General features: G+C 59.5%; 1 protein-coding gene across 1 annotated transcript in view; it reads right to left on the bottom strand.

The window, feature by feature from the left end:
* Window positions 1-4,455: 4,455 nt before the first annotated feature.
* The window catches only part of NPHP4 (nephrocystin 4), a 105,963-nt gene continuing 94,169 nt past the window's right edge, over window positions 4,456-16,249 (bottom strand). The window contains exons 25-31 of the mRNA XM_081306819.1: window positions 13,105-13,261; window positions 12,460-12,545; window positions 11,812-11,897; window positions 10,726-10,897; window positions 10,121-10,300; window positions 9,720-9,863; window positions 4,456-9,041 (exon numbers count right to left, since the gene is read on the bottom strand). Of these exons, the coding sequence (XP_081162945.1) occupies window positions 8,901-9,041; window positions 9,720-9,863; window positions 10,121-10,300; window positions 10,726-10,897; window positions 11,812-11,897; window positions 12,460-12,545; window positions 13,105-13,261 (966 nt within the window). The 3' untranslated portion in view covers window positions 4,456-8,900. The remainder of the gene's footprint in view (window positions 9,042-9,719; window positions 9,864-10,120; window positions 10,301-10,725; window positions 10,898-11,811; window positions 11,898-12,459; window positions 12,546-13,104; window positions 13,262-16,249) is intronic.

The following is a 16,249-nucleotide window of genomic DNA, read 5'->3' as shown; positions in this document are numbered from 1 at the left end:
GTGCGCCACGCATTTGAGGGCTTCGGGCAAAGTAGAAATGCCATGTCCCGGGTGGAGAGTGATGAAGGGTTCAATATGGCAGTGGCAGGTGTTAAGCTGAGGTTGGAGCCTCTCTGACACTGGCCTGTGACTTGCACAGGGCACATGCTCCTGAGGCTGGCGGCGCCTGGCCTTCACAGTGGGGACTTCCTTCCAAACAGAAGCGCTGGCCGGGACCACAGGCACTTGGAGGCCAGGGCTCCCGCCTCTCATGGACCCGGATTGAGGCTCCTGGGAGAGACGAAGCTGTTCCTGCCTCGGAAGCCAGGCACTGGGAGGTGAGGGTGCGGCCCCCCAGGACCTGGGCCAGGAATCGCACACCCAGGCAAAGCCTGCCGGTGTCGAGTGCCTGCTTAGCTCCTCCTCTGCCTGCAAGAGAACATGGGCGGGGGCCTTCTGGATCCAGCCCCCACTCACTGCAGAAAACTAGGTCACAATCCCACCAAGGACAGCAGAAGCACCCAGCAGGGCAGCCCCAGCACGCAGCACCTGGCAGTGACGGATCCAAAGACCTCGTAGGACAAAGCTTTGCAGGCGCCCTTCACCGTGGCACTGGACGTGTGCCGCTTCCCAGTGGCTGTGCATGGGAGATGTCCATCACTGACGAGGGAGGACCGGGATCTCTTCTGGCCCCTTCCCATCCCAAAGCGCCAGGCTCACTCTGACCGGGCCTTGGTGCCTGGTCCTCTCAAGAAACAGTTTGCTCTGCAGCCTCAAAAGGCGAGGCTGGTCACCTTCAGACGTTTCTGGATAATGGAGCCAAGGAGAGGCCCGGGCTCACCCTAACCCTCAGGGTTGTCATGCTAGGAGACAACCCGGCCAGCTGACTTTAGGAGCCTGTGAGGGGCCCTCTGTGTGCTGCGGCCGTCACAGCATTAATGCCAGAGGATTACTGTCCCCGTCCATCGACTGAGCAAAGGGCCACCTCACAGGAGCCCTGACCTACCAGGTAGAGCAGAGGCATCGTCCCCTCAAGATAAGTGTCCGCCGGCCGAGGGTGAGGCAGGAGGGGCCTGAGCCTTCCCTCTCCGTGCCAGGACAGGCCCCTTCCACCTGACTCCCAGGTCACCGGGGCCCTCTTCACAAGCACACTGGTCCCAGGTGGCACCAGAGGGGCAGCCACCTGTGGTGGCTCGGGGCTGACACCCAGGACTGGTGGGGGTGTGCGGGTCCCATGGCAGGATGGAGATGGGGTGTTGCCCTGCACAGCCAAGAGCTTCACGGCAACTGCTGGACCCATGACGGAGCCAACCACTGGCCGCCCAGCCTCCCAGATGCGCTGCATGTGCCTATTGCTGCCCACAGGGCTGCGTGCCAGGTCAGGTTTGGGGAGCCCAGCCTGCCCACAGCCATCATCTAAAAGCCTGAATTCAGTTCTCCCCCGAGGACCCAGCCTCGGCCAGCCCTCGCCCAGGCTCCTGCCCAACAGCCACCCAGCCCGAGGACCAGCTTCCCGGCAGGAGGCTAGGCCCCTGGGGCACAGCAGGGGCAGGCAGAGGGTCCAGGGTGGGTAGGCACGGCTCCGTCCTCCCTGCCCCGTGGCCCAGCCTCCCCTGGGGCCCTGAGCCAGGCCCGCAGGCCACGCTGCGGCCGGCAATACGTCGTCTCCAGCAACGTCTGCTTCCAGGAGCTCATTGATTCCCACCCTGTTTCCCGGCTTCCTGGCACAACAGGTCGTGGCTGGGGACGGGTGGGAATCCAGCCTGCTCTAACCCCCCTCTTAGAAGCCCTCCGCACAGGACTGCGGTGGGGGTGTGCGGGTCCCATGGCTCAGGGAGGGCCACAGGGGCAGGGGAGGTCTCTCCCTTCACTCTCCAAGGTGCAGGCGGGCTGTGGGCCAGCCCTCTCAGCTCAGGATCTGCCAGTGTGGCCCAGCCTGCGGCAGGAAGGAGGGCAAGGAGGCCTCAGAGGGGAGGCTGGGGAGAGAAAGAGAATGTGGTACCAGGGAAGAGGCTTGGAGGCAGGACGAGGGAGGCCAGGCCCACACAGCAGGAGCCCCCCTTGACAGTCCTAGCCCTTCTGCTGGTGGGAAGGGGACACTCCTCCCTCCTCACCGGGGCCGTTCCTTCCAGGTCCTCGGCACGCCATGCAGGGCCCACTCACTGGGAAGGGCCAGGGTTTGGAGAGAGGTGACCTGAACTTCCTGCTGCACCCTGGGAGCAAGTGGCTCAGGCTCTGTGGGCCTCAGTTCCCCAGTCCATCGAGCAGGACGCTAACAGGGCTGGTCAGCCCAGGCTCGGGGGAGGCCCACAGAGAGGGTGCAGAAGGAAGCAGGGCGGGCAGTTCCTGTGACTGCTGCAGGGAGCTTGGTTCTGCCTGCTCAGAAGGGGTGTGTGGAAAGGGGTCCCAGCCAGGCCGGGTCTGGTGGAAAGACACACAGGCTTCCCAGGGACAACCGAGGCTTCTCCAGAGAGTCCACCCCAGGCACACCATGGGGGCTGGCCCAAGGGCTAAGCCCACAGCCTCGGCTGACCCCTTCAAGCGCTGCATCCTGAGCCTCTCCCTCATTCCAGCAAAGCAGGGGAGGCACCACCCGTGTCTGCCCAGAGTCCTGGAAGCAGCAGCTGGGGGCAAGGCTCTGAGCCCGGCTGCCATGTACAGCTGCCCTAGAGTGTGCAGCTGGGAAGAAGCTGAGGCCAAGTAAACTCCGAGGAGCTCAGTCACAGAAAGCTCCTGGGCTGTATGGTCCAGAGCCCTAACCCTGGCAGGACCCTGTCGGTTCCAGTCCAGTTCCAGTCCATGAAAGCAGGCCCGCACAGTGGCTGAGGAGCTAGCCCAAGCGACATCTGAACACTACCTGGGATCACCCTGGCCCCAGCAGGAGTCCAGCGAAAACCTCTCCTCCTTGCTACAGCCCCAGGGTCCAGCCTCTAGAGAGCTGCCTGCGCCCTCCCCAACCCCCACGCAGCCGGGCCTTCTGCCTGGCCACCCTCAGCTCCTGAGTCGAGTCTAGGTCAGGCCAAGGTGGGGTTGAGTGCTGTGGCCCGAATACCTGTGTCCCCAGAACTCACAGGTGGACTCCTAACCACCCAGGCAATGGTGAGGAGAGGGTGGGTTCCCTGGGGTTAGGTTGTGAGTAGGGTTGGTGACCTGCCTGCTTGTGGCTAGGTGAGGACACAGCAAGAAGACACTAAATGCGAGGAACAAGCCCTTGCCAGACTCAGAGTCTGCTGGCACCTTGACCTTGGGCCTCTGGCCCCCAGAACTGTGAGTTCTAGAGACACACAGTCAACCAATGAGCCGTCTCCTGCATCCTGTCTTGGCAGCCCAGTCACAGAAAATGGAGCCACAGAAGATGAGTGGGGTGGGGCTCCCTCCTGCACCACTACCCCCCAGCCCGCCCCGGGACACTACCGGAGACCTGCTGAGCCAGCACAGACCGCGGCTGCAGGGACACACCTGGCCCAGTGGCTGGTCCCCAGCTTAATGACTCCATGTGCTCAGAAAGGAGCTGGTATGTTGGGAGTCTTCACTGTAGCAAGAACCTGGCGGAGGTCAGGCGGAGGTCAGGCGAAGGTCAGCCTAAGTGTGCCCTCAGGGACCCGGACGCGGTGCCCATGAGCACAGTGACCCCCAGGCCACTTGGACATCAGCAGGCCTGGCCAGGGCTTCGGGATGACCCTCCTTCTCCTGCCCCTGAGCTGTAAATGAAAAGGAAACAGAAGACCTGGGCGGAGGCGGACCAGAGAAAGGGGAGGGGAGAGCACGTCCAGGAACGGCCTCTGCTCCTTCCTCTCCCTGCCTCCTCCCTACTGTGCTTCGGGGGTAACCTGCTCCTGGGGACCCCAACCTGAAACAGATGGTCTCCTAACAGTGCAGCCCTCTCCTCCAGGATCCTTCTAAAAGGGACAGAGATGTGGACACAGCAGTAAACCTGAGGTTTGTCATGCACACACTTGCCCAGAACAGCCCAGCCCCACAGAGCCCAAGGCCAGAAAGACAGATGGACCCAGAACTTACTGGGGCAGCAAGACCAGTCGGAGCCCCACACACTGGGCCACGACAGTGACTGCGTCCTGACCGGAAAGCCCCTCCTTTATCTCAGGATAAAATCGGCGCCAGGCACATCCCTGGCACCAGGGTCCAGAGGCAAAGCTGCATGTGCACACTAAGGCTCGCTGAGTGACAGCCGGAAACACGCAGGGGACCAGCGAGGTTGCTCTAGGGCCATCAGGCCACCATGATCAAGACGATGCTGAAACCCCACCCACCCACACATGTGGACAACAAGCCACCCTCGTGTTGCCCACTACTAAAAACACCCATTAGGGGGTTTTTCTTCCTGCTCAGGAGGACGTGAGCCACCTAGGAAATTAAAGTCTAGAATAATTCGTGAAGAACAAAAGACAGAGTCAGAGTTAGTTTTAAAGGATGGAGCATCTGATAGGTCAAGTCCACACAGAGCTCCCTGGTTTATTTAAGGGGATACAGCAAAGGCAGGGATCAGGGATCAGAGGTGGAGCCTTGCTCCATGAGTCTTGCAGTCAGCAGGCTGATCGACATCTTGGCAGGTCACCCCGGTCTCAGTGCCCCTGTGTTCAACCCTCAGTACCAATAAATAAATAAATAAATAGGGCTGGGGGTGTGGCTCGGTGGCCAGGTGCCCTTGGGTTCAATCCCTGGTACAAATAAGTAAATAAATAAAAGTGCAAAGACCTGGGGTGGGGGGAAATACACTTTAAAAGAACTTCATTTCTTCTTTTAACAGAATCTGATCCATGGTCTGACTTATGGGAATTAGTTGAGATGACCAGCTAAATGGATGATTTGCCAAAGTAAAACCGACCCCAGATATGTGTTTAGAGTCATGGCCCAAACGAATCCTTCACCCAGGCTCAGAGCTAGGAGGATGTTTGGACAGGGTCCCCGGGGGCCGCGCTGCCGCCCCCACCAGCAGTGCGCAGAGGCAGCGACAGAGCGTGAGGCTTGGCTCTCTCTGGGATCGTCCACCCTGTCCACTTCCACGGCTGCTGTGGCCTCATGGAGGCCAGTCCAGCAGAGCCTCCCTCATGGTGGACTCTCTGGCCTCCCCCTTCCTTCTTCCCAACGACCACCCGGTGGTCCAAAGTGGCATGAGGATTGTTACCTGATGCCAGTTGTGGCCTCAGTATCCAGCCCCTAAGAGGCCAGAAGTACCAGCACCCAGCAGCCAAGGCCAGAACCCAAGCTCCAAATGGGGAAGCCGGATGCACTGTTGTGCTGAGGTCAGAAAGAGCCAAAGATTTAAAACATTTCAATTGTTTCACTTAAAAATATTTAAGGCTGCGACAGGGTCAGAGTTCACCGCCTCTGCCCGCTGGGGAAACCTGGTGGCCCTTTCCCCAGCCACTTGGAATCAGAGCAACAGTTTCAAGTGCCTGGGTTTCTTTCTAAATAAAGGCAAACAACATGGAACCTCCATCAGGCATGGGAAGCCAAAGCAGCTCCCTGGCTTCTGTTTGACTCCATTTAGTGGAACACACTTTCGGCAGCGTGGGAGGAGGGAGGAGATAAGCTACTGCTACCAGAAACGCCCCCGAAACCTGACCCTGCTTTGAAAGAGGGCTGGGCGGGAGGAGGCCAGCCTGCAGCTGGAGCATAAATGACAATGCCACTCAGAACGTCTGCACACCCAGGCGCACAGTGGCCTTGACTGGGCTTTGTGCCTGCAGAGCCCTGTTCCCCGGATGCCCTAGCATGTGAGAGGGCAAAGGGACGCCCCACATCGCAGGCTACGCACCAAAACTCTTCTGCATGCGGGTGGCAGCAGGAGGCACCCCCCAGGAGAGGCAGGCTGTGGAGAGAGCAGGCCTCTCTGTGAGGTCTGGGCTCCATGTTGACCAGGTGCTGGGGCTGGGGCCCAGCAGGGTCAAGCGGATGCCTGTGCACCTAACCACCAGCCCGGAAGCCCACTTACAGCCTGGCTCCTCTCTGCCTGCCCAAGTCCCTTTGCTCCTGGCTGCTCTCTGCCAGCGGGCCCCCTCTGCCCAAGTGTCCCCTGCTCAGAGAGGACTCGAGCCCTTTTCTAAACCAATACCCCTTCCTCACAGCTTCAATGTCCCACAGGGCACCACATGTCCACTGGCCACTGGGCCCCACCAAAGGCCACCTCTCAGGGCAGGGACAGTGTCTGTCTCAGGGAGGAGCCCTCTGCACACTAGGTGGATGGGATGAGGGTGTGAGCAGGTGCATGCTGGGGGGTAAGGCAGTGTGGCCAGGCCCCTTCCTCCTTGTGGGCCTCTGAGCTCAGGTGATGGTCAGGTGTCCTCTAGCCCCAAAGGAGCTCACTGCTGTCAGGAGCCAGCCCCACCCACCCAGGAGGGGCACCTGCTGCCTGCTCCAGCCTGGTCTTCCCGGGAGCTGCAGCGCCCTCCTCTGCACGGGAGGAAAACAGCACCACCTGGGAGCTGTGCACAGCAAGCCCAGGGAGGGGGCGGTGGCCGTGCAGGCACCCAGCACCCAGCTCTATCGGCACCATATCTCGGGCAGAGCCCGTATCTCAGAGCTGAGCCGAGGGCCCAATGGCAGCCCATCTCAGTCCACGCTTTACAGACTGGACAAGGCCAGGAGCTCCTGAGACGCCACCATTTCCAAGGACAAGGAAGATCCGGTAGAGCCACCTCTAGCAAAGCAGCAGCCCTTGACTTTCCGCATGAAAATGCACCTGGGAGAAAGCGTCTGCAGGGCAGGTGGGCCTCCAGCTCTGGAGCACCTAAGGGGCTGGCGGAGGACCCACTCCCTCTGCTCTGCCAAGAGGGGAGCAGCCAGGCTGCAGGACCACGGCTCCTTTAAAAGGTACAGGCTGCATGAGTCACCTTCCAAGGTGCTGTAGCCCCCGGGTGTTCCTGCCCAAGGCGCAGGGCACCGTGGCGGCGGGGCCTGCAGCCAGCGCAGGAAGCTGCTCGGCCATCAGATGAAATCAGCCCTCGGGGAGCAGAGGTGGCTCCCTGCATCACCCAGCTCCCGGCCACAGGGGCCATCTCTATGAAGAACAACCCGCCTGTGCCCGAGGACCAGGAGCCTCACAGGACGGGTGCCTTTGTCCACGCGTAAGGAGCCAGCCTGCCAGGGTCGCCCTCCACCCTCTCCGGGTCAGGAGGCAACTGGAGAAAGAGAACACCCAAGCACAGGGACAATGAGCGCTCATCAGTCCTGGTCGCCTGCAGGAGTGTGGGTGTGAGAAATCAGCGTCCACCTTGCCTGAGACGGTGGTGCTGGGGTTTCTGTCACGCACAGCCCAGCCAAACACAGCCACCCTCCCCACCCGCCATCTCCCTGCTACAACAGCCTCTGCTGTGCCTGCGTCTGGGCGGCTCCACGTGGCCCTCCACACCACTGCCCACCTTCTCCCAGAATTCCAACATGACACTGCCCCTCACCTCCCTACCCCTTGCTTTGAACCTCTGAGAAGCTCCTGGTACTTCCTGATAAAGACAAAAGCCCTATCCCGGCCTGCAAGGATCTTGTTGTGCCCGGGTCAGCTTCTCAGGTGGGCCTGAGCCTCCCATAATGGCCCAGCGCGGTGACCTTGACACCATGCACCCCCCAGGGCCAAGGCCCTCCTCTGTTCTTTGTCTGGGAGGCCCTCCCGTGCCCTATGTGCCCACCTCATGCTCCAGGGCTGCGTGTCCTCACAGGAGGCTGCAGCGGGCCCTGCCCCCAGGCCGTGCCTGCCCAGGGCCTCCGACAGCCTTCCCCACCTCCCCGAGCACTGAGGGCGCAGGCCATGGCAGCCCACGGTCCTGCAGTGGCTTCCGCTCCCTGTGGAAGTGCTGAGAGCAGGAGCTCAACACCACGCCCCACCACAGGGCCTCCTGGCATGCGCATTGGCTTCTTGGGACTCCACGGGCCTCTTCCATGGAGACTGCGCAACCTCAGCGTCCGCCCAAGCAGGACCTGGCAGTGGGCCCACCCACAAGCAAACCACCCTCCACTGCTGCTTGTCAGGGCACTCGAGGGGCCAGAGGCCGACACAGCCCCAGCAGAGTGCAGCACTGGGCACAAGGACCCTATAGAGGGAGCAGGAAAAGGCCACAGCTCCCTCCTTCAGGCCCCTGTACAGCATGCAAGCCATTCCTGAAAGACACACGGCAGCCAGCACTGGCTCTAGGGACACTCGTCACTGCACGTCCCCACAGCACATGTGTGCTCCATGAGGTCGCTGCAGGCACGCAGGCCACCTCCACTCTTGCACCCCTTGCACTCCCACCCCCAGCGCAGTGCTCTGGAGGCCCTCGCAGTCTCAGTGGTGTCCCTCAGCTCTGCCCTGGGGCCAGGCCCGAGGGGACTCTCAAGAGGGCACAGGGCTGGGCCCTCCTGGCAATCCAGGGCAGTCCAGGCTAACCTGCAGACGGGAAAACCCTCTGACAGCAGGTCCGCAGGGAATAAGGAAAATAAGAACCACCAGAAGGGAACACAAGCCAGCGTTCAGATGGTCTGATCTTAAACACAAAGTGATATCAGTATAAAACACTGTGTAGCAAATAAAGTTCATTTTGTTCATATAAAATCCAGTAAGAAAAACATAATTTTGCCATTTAGATGATTCATAAAATACATTTTGCTAAAAAAAAAAATCAAAACTAAGTTACAAATAGTGACAACCTCCATGGGCTACAGAGGGACCAGTGGGCCTCATGCACACCTCAGGTAGAATAAGGTGACTGGAGGCCACCAGATTCCTGTTCACGCTGAGAACTCACCCTGTGGCCTTGGTCAGTGTTGGCAGCCCTAGGCTGGACACAGGCATTTCAAAAATGACCAGGGTACACATGCTCCTCCCTAAGCCAGGCCCAGGCCACCAGGGCAAGGCCACATTCTGGGGAGAGGAGAGGCAGGGGAGGTCCGCAGGGCAGGCGTGTGTGGCAGGTGCCGCCGGCCCCTCACTGGTAGATGACCTTCACGCAGAAGGCCTCTTCATTCTTGTCTTCGTGGTCATTGATGTAAATCAGGATCTCCTCCTGCCCCACTCTCCTGCCCGGCGCAAACCGCAGGCCGATGGTGTAGGTCTCGCCACCTCCCACCTGGAAGAAGCATTGAGGCCCCCGTGTCCACCCTGAGCTGCGCCCACTTTACCAGCAGCTTCTCAGGGCTAGGGATGGAACCCAGGCTCAGGGTGCCAGGCAGGCCTCCACACTGAGCTACACCAGCCTCACAGCAGCGTCCAGAGAGGTGACTCAGGGTGAGGTAGGCTCCCTATGGGCAGGTGGGGCACATGGCTGACAAAGGACGTCCATGACCAGCCCGGGACCCAGTGCCTGGAGGGACGGGCACTAGGCCTGCATGGGCAGCACTGCTGGGGCTGGAGGCCGCTCCTCTCCTGAGCTCCCTCCCAACACTGCTGTGGAGACCCCAGCCACCAGCCTGCCCTCTCAGAAGCTGGCTGCCTGCGGACCCCTGAGGTACTACCACCGCAGGACGCACCCTCAACTTTCCTGATGGGGGACGGCCTCGGATCTGGGCACAACAGTGAGGAGCTGCAGAGGGGCAAAGCCACCAAGGCCCCTTGCAACAGTGCTCCCAGCCAGGATCTCCAGCGAGAGGCGGTGGGCTCTCAGTGAGTCTCCTGCCTCCTGGCACCTCACCAGGGGGCTGGGGCACCTGCCACCATCCCCAGACTCACCCCTCCTGGATGCAGCACTGAGCACCCAGCACCAGCCCTCCCACACGCCTCCCAAGGCCCCCGTGCAGCCCTGCAGCACCTGAAAGGTGTCCTCCTTGAACTGCAGCAGGTCAGGGTGGTCGCTGTACAGGCGGTAGGTCCTCCGGGTGGGGTAGGGGTTGGTGTAGGTGATCCGCTTGTTGACGCCCTTCCCTTCACCCACCGCCATCGTGATCTCAAAGGCCTGGGGAGGGTGGGCCAGGTCCCAGTCACGGCCCAGGGCTCCTTCTCCAAGAACTTCCTGAGCCCAGCCCCAGACACCAGGACATCCACGTAGATGACAGGGACAGACGGTGCAGGAGCAAGCACCCCCACCCCGCCCCACACAGCCCCGGATCGGGACAGCCCAGGGCACAGGGCAGGTGACATCCAGGTGACACCCTGTCACCTGAAGAGCACAGAGAAGTCCTGCAGTGCCTCCTCCCGCAGCCTCACACAGACCTTGGAGATGAGCGGCTGGTGGCAGGAGAGGCACAGGAGCCAGGAGGCCACCAGCTGGTGGTAGTCCACGTCCACCAGGTTAAGGTGGATGAAGCGGCTGCCGGCCCTCCTGGGCCTCACGGCCACATGCAGGTCCTGCACCCCATGCGGCGGCAGCACAAAGACACCTGCGGGGTCTGTCTTCAGGAGCAAGGGGAGAGTCAGATTGCAGCCTCTGGGTTCACAGACACAGAGTCTCCCAGGTACCCAATCCCACCAACCAGGGCAACTCAAAGTCACCAGGTTGTTCAGGTGACAGCTCAACAGGCTCAGGAGCCACCCGGGTCTAGAGCCTGGCCCCTGTTCCCGCACTTTGGGTCTGTGGTAGGCAAGGCCCACCCATGGTGACCCTTCCCTAAGCAACCTGGGTTCTGAACACAGGCCTGTGGGTGGGAATCTGCATGGCCTCATGTTGTGTCCCCGGGGCGTCTCCGATCCCAGAGTCCTTCCCAGACTCCAGATCCAAGCCTTCAGGTGCACCTGTCCCGTGGCCGCACCGGCATGCCTAGCAAAGCCAGCTTAGGCCTGGGAGGACACTGCGGCACTTCGGCAGGGAGGAGGCTCACCTGCAGCTCCTGGGGATGCGAGGCAAAAGCTCTCACTTTCCTCACTCTCTGTGTCCCCCGGAGGACAAGGGACAGGCGGCTCAGTTGGCCCGCAACACAGGACACATCGACGCGCTGCAGGGAGTGGAGGCAGACCTGCCACGTCTGCACAGGCACTGCCAGCCAGCGGTCCCTGCGAGGGACAGGGGCTGTCTGCAAGCATCCTCAGAGAGACAGCAAAAGCCCCTGAGAGGTGGGTGTGCTGAGAGGTGGGGGGCAGGGGCGGGGGCAAGAGCCGAGGAGGCCAGGCTGGGCCAGCTGCCTCCGCCCTGGCCTCCACCTGCCCACCTACACGGAAGCCCTTGGCGGGGCTGAGACACTGCCTGTCCCTGCACCTAGGACTGTGGTACAGGCAGTACACATGGGATGAAGGAGAGCCTGAGCTGGCCCAAATGCCTCGGAACAGCTGTGAAGGGTGGTGGGCTGCGCGTAGGGGACGGGGGGACGGAGGTCACAGGTCTGAACACAGGGCTGTGAAACTTCATGACTGCATCGCAAAGCAGGGCCAGTGACCCACCTCCAGGGGTTGTTAGGAGGAGTCAGGGATGAGGTGTTCTCATGGCAGGGGAGGCTGGTGCAGCCCCTCACCCTGGATGCAGCTTACCCTTACCCTGGCCTGTCTTGGAAGCCCTGCAGGAAATCTCCCGGCTCGCACCAGTTAGAGGGCTCCAAATGGCTGGGAGACAGGGCCCAGGAGGAGACAGTGAAGGGACTGCAGCTGTCTAACTGGGCAACTTGATCATGGTCTTGGGGTAGTGTCAGCCACTCCCAACTCCAATCCCTCCAGGGGTTCAGCCCATAAACTGGGGAGGAAACAGCTGCCAGGCTTCCTGGGCTGACCCTTCCCTGGGTGGGCACAGGGAGCATCCAAGTCTCTCCAGCCACTTGTGCTGCTCCAGCAGAGGATGCCCTCTGCAGGGCCCTACTGGCCCTAGAACTCAGCAGTCCTGCCTCTCAGATGGGCACGGCCCCCCATCCACCAGCAGCCCTGACCTGCCCCTCCCAGCCCCGCCTGCCCTTTCCAGATCTGTTGTCTTGAGTACTCACGCATAAATGATGACAAAGAAGTCTTTCATCTCTGGGCTTGGACCACTGGCCACCTTCAGAAACACATCCCGGGGCTCCCCAGGGCCCTGCCAAGCAGACGTGGGGGACATGGGGGCCACCACCTGCCTCCCCCCTCTAACCCTAGTCTGGCCCCTAAAGTTGCCTGAGGCCTGTGCAGCTGGGGCAGGTGTGCACCTGGGGCAGGTGTGCAGCCAGGACAGGTGTGCAGCCGGGGCAGGTGTGCAGCCGGGGCAGGTGGGAGCCCCTCCCCAGGTGCATCCTCCTGGCACTCGTCAGCATTCACCAGCCTGTTCAGTGAGGGAGCAGTCGGCAGCTCCTTGGTTCTATGTTGATTTCAATAATTACATTGCACAGATTTTATCCAGGCTCCCAGCTAGTCATAGCAGAGTTACTGCCACCATCCCTTGACGACGGTAATTAATAAGTGCCTTAATTACCATTCGTTTTATTCACTTTGCTTCGTGCCTTTTCTTAAAATTTAAATGCAGCTGATCAGAGGACTGATCAGACCTGCTCGGGAAGCCCTCAAGGGTGTCCCCAGAGCCCTTCACTACCTTGAAAAGAAGCCACTCAGCTAAAACCCCAGCAGAAGCGACATGGGGCGAGGACAGCGTCCCCACGACATACCACACTCTGGGCCTCACAGAGGACATTGGGGTCGCTGCATCGCACGTGGATGGGGAGGTCCTCGCCAGGCGTTCCCACTGGGGCACCTGCAACAGGGAAGGGGACAATGTGGCCACCCGCCTAGCGCAGCCTGTGGGCAATGCAGGCTGCAAGTCGCGGGCACAGGAGCCGACAGCCTGACCTACAGCGTCCCCACGGGGGTGGGAGACAGACCCAGGAGGAAACAGCAGAGGGACCAGGGTCATTCAACTGGGTGAGGGCAGTACAGGGCAGCTCGATCATCACCTTGGGGTCCCGGGGATGACCTTCCAGCCCCTTCCATGGAGAGTCACCCAAAGGGAGTGACCTAGAGGTGAACAGGAGCCCCACCAAGCACAGAGGCCTCACCTGGCTGTGAAGGTACCTGCCAGAACGTTGGAGAGCCCCGGGGGGGAGCCATCTCCATGCCCTCACTTCTTATGGGGACAGGCCCTGGCGCACAGCTCTTAGGGTTGGAAGGGTGGCATCAGAGGAGGCAGAAGGGTGGTGGCGGGGTTTGCCACACAGCATGGGGGACTCCATGATGCCACTTGCCACCTGGGGCAGAGGCCTCTTCCAACCAGCTGAACCTGCCAGAGGCCACCACAGGAACGGCAGGGGACTTGCCGGGAAGCGTGTGCCAGGGAGGCAGGCGGATGGCCTTCTTCAGGAAGGTGAGTTCCGGGTGGTAGAAGCGGAAGATCTGGTCCACAACATGGGGCTGGGGCTCCACGGTCAGCTGGAGCATAGCAAGGAGCTTCCCACTGCTGGCCCGGAACAGCACCTGCAGGACAGCAGCAGCCAGGCCTCAGGACAGGAGCACAGACTGTGCAGCCTCACGTCCCTCCCAAGGCAGCACAGAGATCTCACTGCCCTCCTCCAGAGAGGCACAAGACAGGCACTGTCAGAGACGCAGGGACAGCGTTCACAGTACAGGGCACTGGGGTCCGGAGTGGACAGTGAACGTGCTGCTGCCATCCTCTCAAGTAAGGCATGCCCCTTAAATGCTGTCCCCGCTGCAGTCCCCCCTGGGTGTGTGGCAGTCACTCAGAGGGCCTCGCCATCGCCCTCACCAGGCCATGGTGGTAATGGGCAGCTGTGTTCAGGACTGAGCCCTCTGCTTGAGGGCTTTCCAGACAGAGAAGCAGGCTGTGCTGAAACCAAGATGGCTCAGAACGGGCCAGATGTGGTCATGCACCCCTGTCATCCCAGCGGCTCGGGAGACTGAGGCAGGGGGATCGTTAATTCAGAGCCAGCCTCAGCAAAAGTAAGGCACTAAGCGACTCAGTGAGACCCTGTCTCTAAATAAAACACAAAATACAGCTGGGGATGTGGTTCAGAGGATGAGTGTCCCTGAATTCAACCCCTGGTATGAAAAAAAGAAGGCTCAGAACAGAAAGCCTCCTCTTCAAAAAGTTATTGCAAAAAACTTACATTCAAGAGTGGTGCTTATTTATCTTTATTTCGTCCTCCACAAAGGCATACATACACAAGCACACGCATGCACATGTGACCCCGGAGGCAGTGGCAAGCAGCACAGATTCAAGAGCTTTCTGTCTTGTTTGACAGTCTGTGAACTCCTTGGTTAATTTTTAGAAATAAAGAGGAAAGCTCTATTACGAAAACAAAGCAACAGAGCTTGCAGTACTCCAAGCTGGTGGCACCATCACAGAGGAGAATTCCTCCAGTAAGTCTAAAGTACAGGACAGGGACCCTAGGGCAAATGCACTGCTAGAAGCCCTAAGCTGCAGTACTCTTGTCCGGGACTCTGAAATACACAGATGGACACACACTTGCCAGCATGGCCGGTGGCTTCAGGGCCAAAGGGGTCTGACCAGGGTGGTCAAAGACTGGCTAGATATAGGAAAACTAGGCAAATAAGTAAATATGTCAAAGACAGTGGGAGCCAGGTCCCTCACTATCAGACACTGGGGTTCAAACATGGGGAAAGACAACAGGAATAAACCCTGTGGTGCTGACCTGGTCTTGAAGCACAGTGTGAGTCTATGGTCTTCAACCCATACAGTTAGAACAAGGTCTGTGCACACGTGTGCACACACACAGATATCTCCATGTCACATGCACAAGGACATACGCATGTGTGGGTGTGCATGTCCATATAGGCATATGCCTCCTGGGCCCCTCTGCTGAGCAGTAGTGACACCCCAGCACCCAGCAGCAGTGAGCACTCCAAGGACCAACCTTGGTTTCTAACTATCGTCCTGCTCTGACTCTGAGATGGGCAGGGAGAGACGAGAGGAGCTTGTATTCCCTGCTATGCCAGGCAGAGAGAAGGGCTCGAAGGATGGCAGGGACGCGGAACAAGACAGGTGCCAGCTTGAAGGGGCTGCCACTTGTCAGACGGGGGCAATGCAAATGTCAGCAGCAAAATAAACAATGGCAGTGACAAACCAGTAAGATAGGAATGAACAGCCCATAAGATGCAAAACTGAGTGGGGGGGGGGGGTGAAGGCAAGGCTCCGTCTCAGAATGCAACCGCCAGAGAGGAGGGTGGAACCGAAAACCCCCAGGGCACCCTGATTCAGGCAAGATGTCCACTGCTACCTTGGGTGAACGTCTGTAACAAACGGGATACTTCCATGGCCTCGGAATATCTTCTGACAAAATACTTGAATACTCATGACTTTCTAATTCTGAACACAGAATACTTCAGTAGTTTTACAGGGACAAAGCATGGCAATGTCACCCTAAGTGAAAAAGTTAACACTCCCATGACAGGACGAATCAACGCTGCCTTCCCTCCAACGTGGCGTTCTGAGAACAAGCATATGCTGGGTGGTAGCACCCTGCCCCAGGTGCGCAGGCGGACTCTAGTCGCCAGCAGACTGCAGGCAAGCCCCACAGGACACTCCGCAAGACGACCAGCCAGGAGCTCGGCACCCCAGGGCCACAGAGGAGAGCCCGGCAGCAGGGCAGCCAGGACCACCCAGCACCCGGGAGCCCAAGCAGGCAACGACCGAGCACCAGAGGGACACTGTGGAATGGGGATGGGGCCTGTGACAAGATCACGCCAATTCAGGATCCTCACAGTTCTACGTTTTCAGGACAGACCAGCTCTAAGCTTCAGAGCACAAGGGAGCATTTGGTCAATAATTTATTTTCAAAACTGTTCAAGAAGCAGGCGTAATGGTGCACACCTGTAATCCCAACAGCTCAGGAGGCTGAGGCAGGAGGATTCCAAGTTCAAAGTCAGCCTCACCTGCCGCAGTCTGGCTGGGCACAAATCACAAGCCACTGAAGCAGGAACAAACTTTATTTCTGAACTCCACCAGCACACTCCACACACGCTCCCGGGAACTCTCCTGAACGCCACACGGCTCCACCAGGAACCACCAAGAGGAATCCCTCCTCCGGCACTTCCCCAACCCATGCCAACTCTTCAGGAATCCCCGCGAGAACTCAACCGGAACTCAACGGAACTCCGCGAGAACTCAAAAGTCATCACCTTAATGGCTCGCTGGCGTCACCTCTCAACCACTACCTCTGGCAAAAATGCCATGCGTCATCCCGACTCAGCTGTGGCCCTCAACACTCACCAACTTGGTGAGGCTCTAAGCAACTTAGTGAGACCCTGTCTCAAAAATAAAAAGGACTAGGGATGTGGCTCAGTAGTAAAGCACCCCTGGGTTCAATCTCTGGTACCAAACAAACAAACAAACAAACAAAAAGAAGCAGCTCTTCAAGAAAAAATATGCACACGTATGGGGAGGATGATCAGGAAGTGTGGGCAGTGTCAGCAACCAGGAAATCC

Source organism: Spermophilus citellus (assembly GCF_964194105.1).
Source record: "Spermophilus citellus genome assembly, chromosome: 9".
NCBI classification, from domain to species: Eukaryota; Metazoa; Chordata; class Mammalia; order Rodentia; family Sciuridae; genus Spermophilus; species Spermophilus citellus.
The sequence above is the reverse complement of the archived record's forward strand: the minus strand, read 5'-3'. Positions and strand labels throughout refer to the sequence as shown.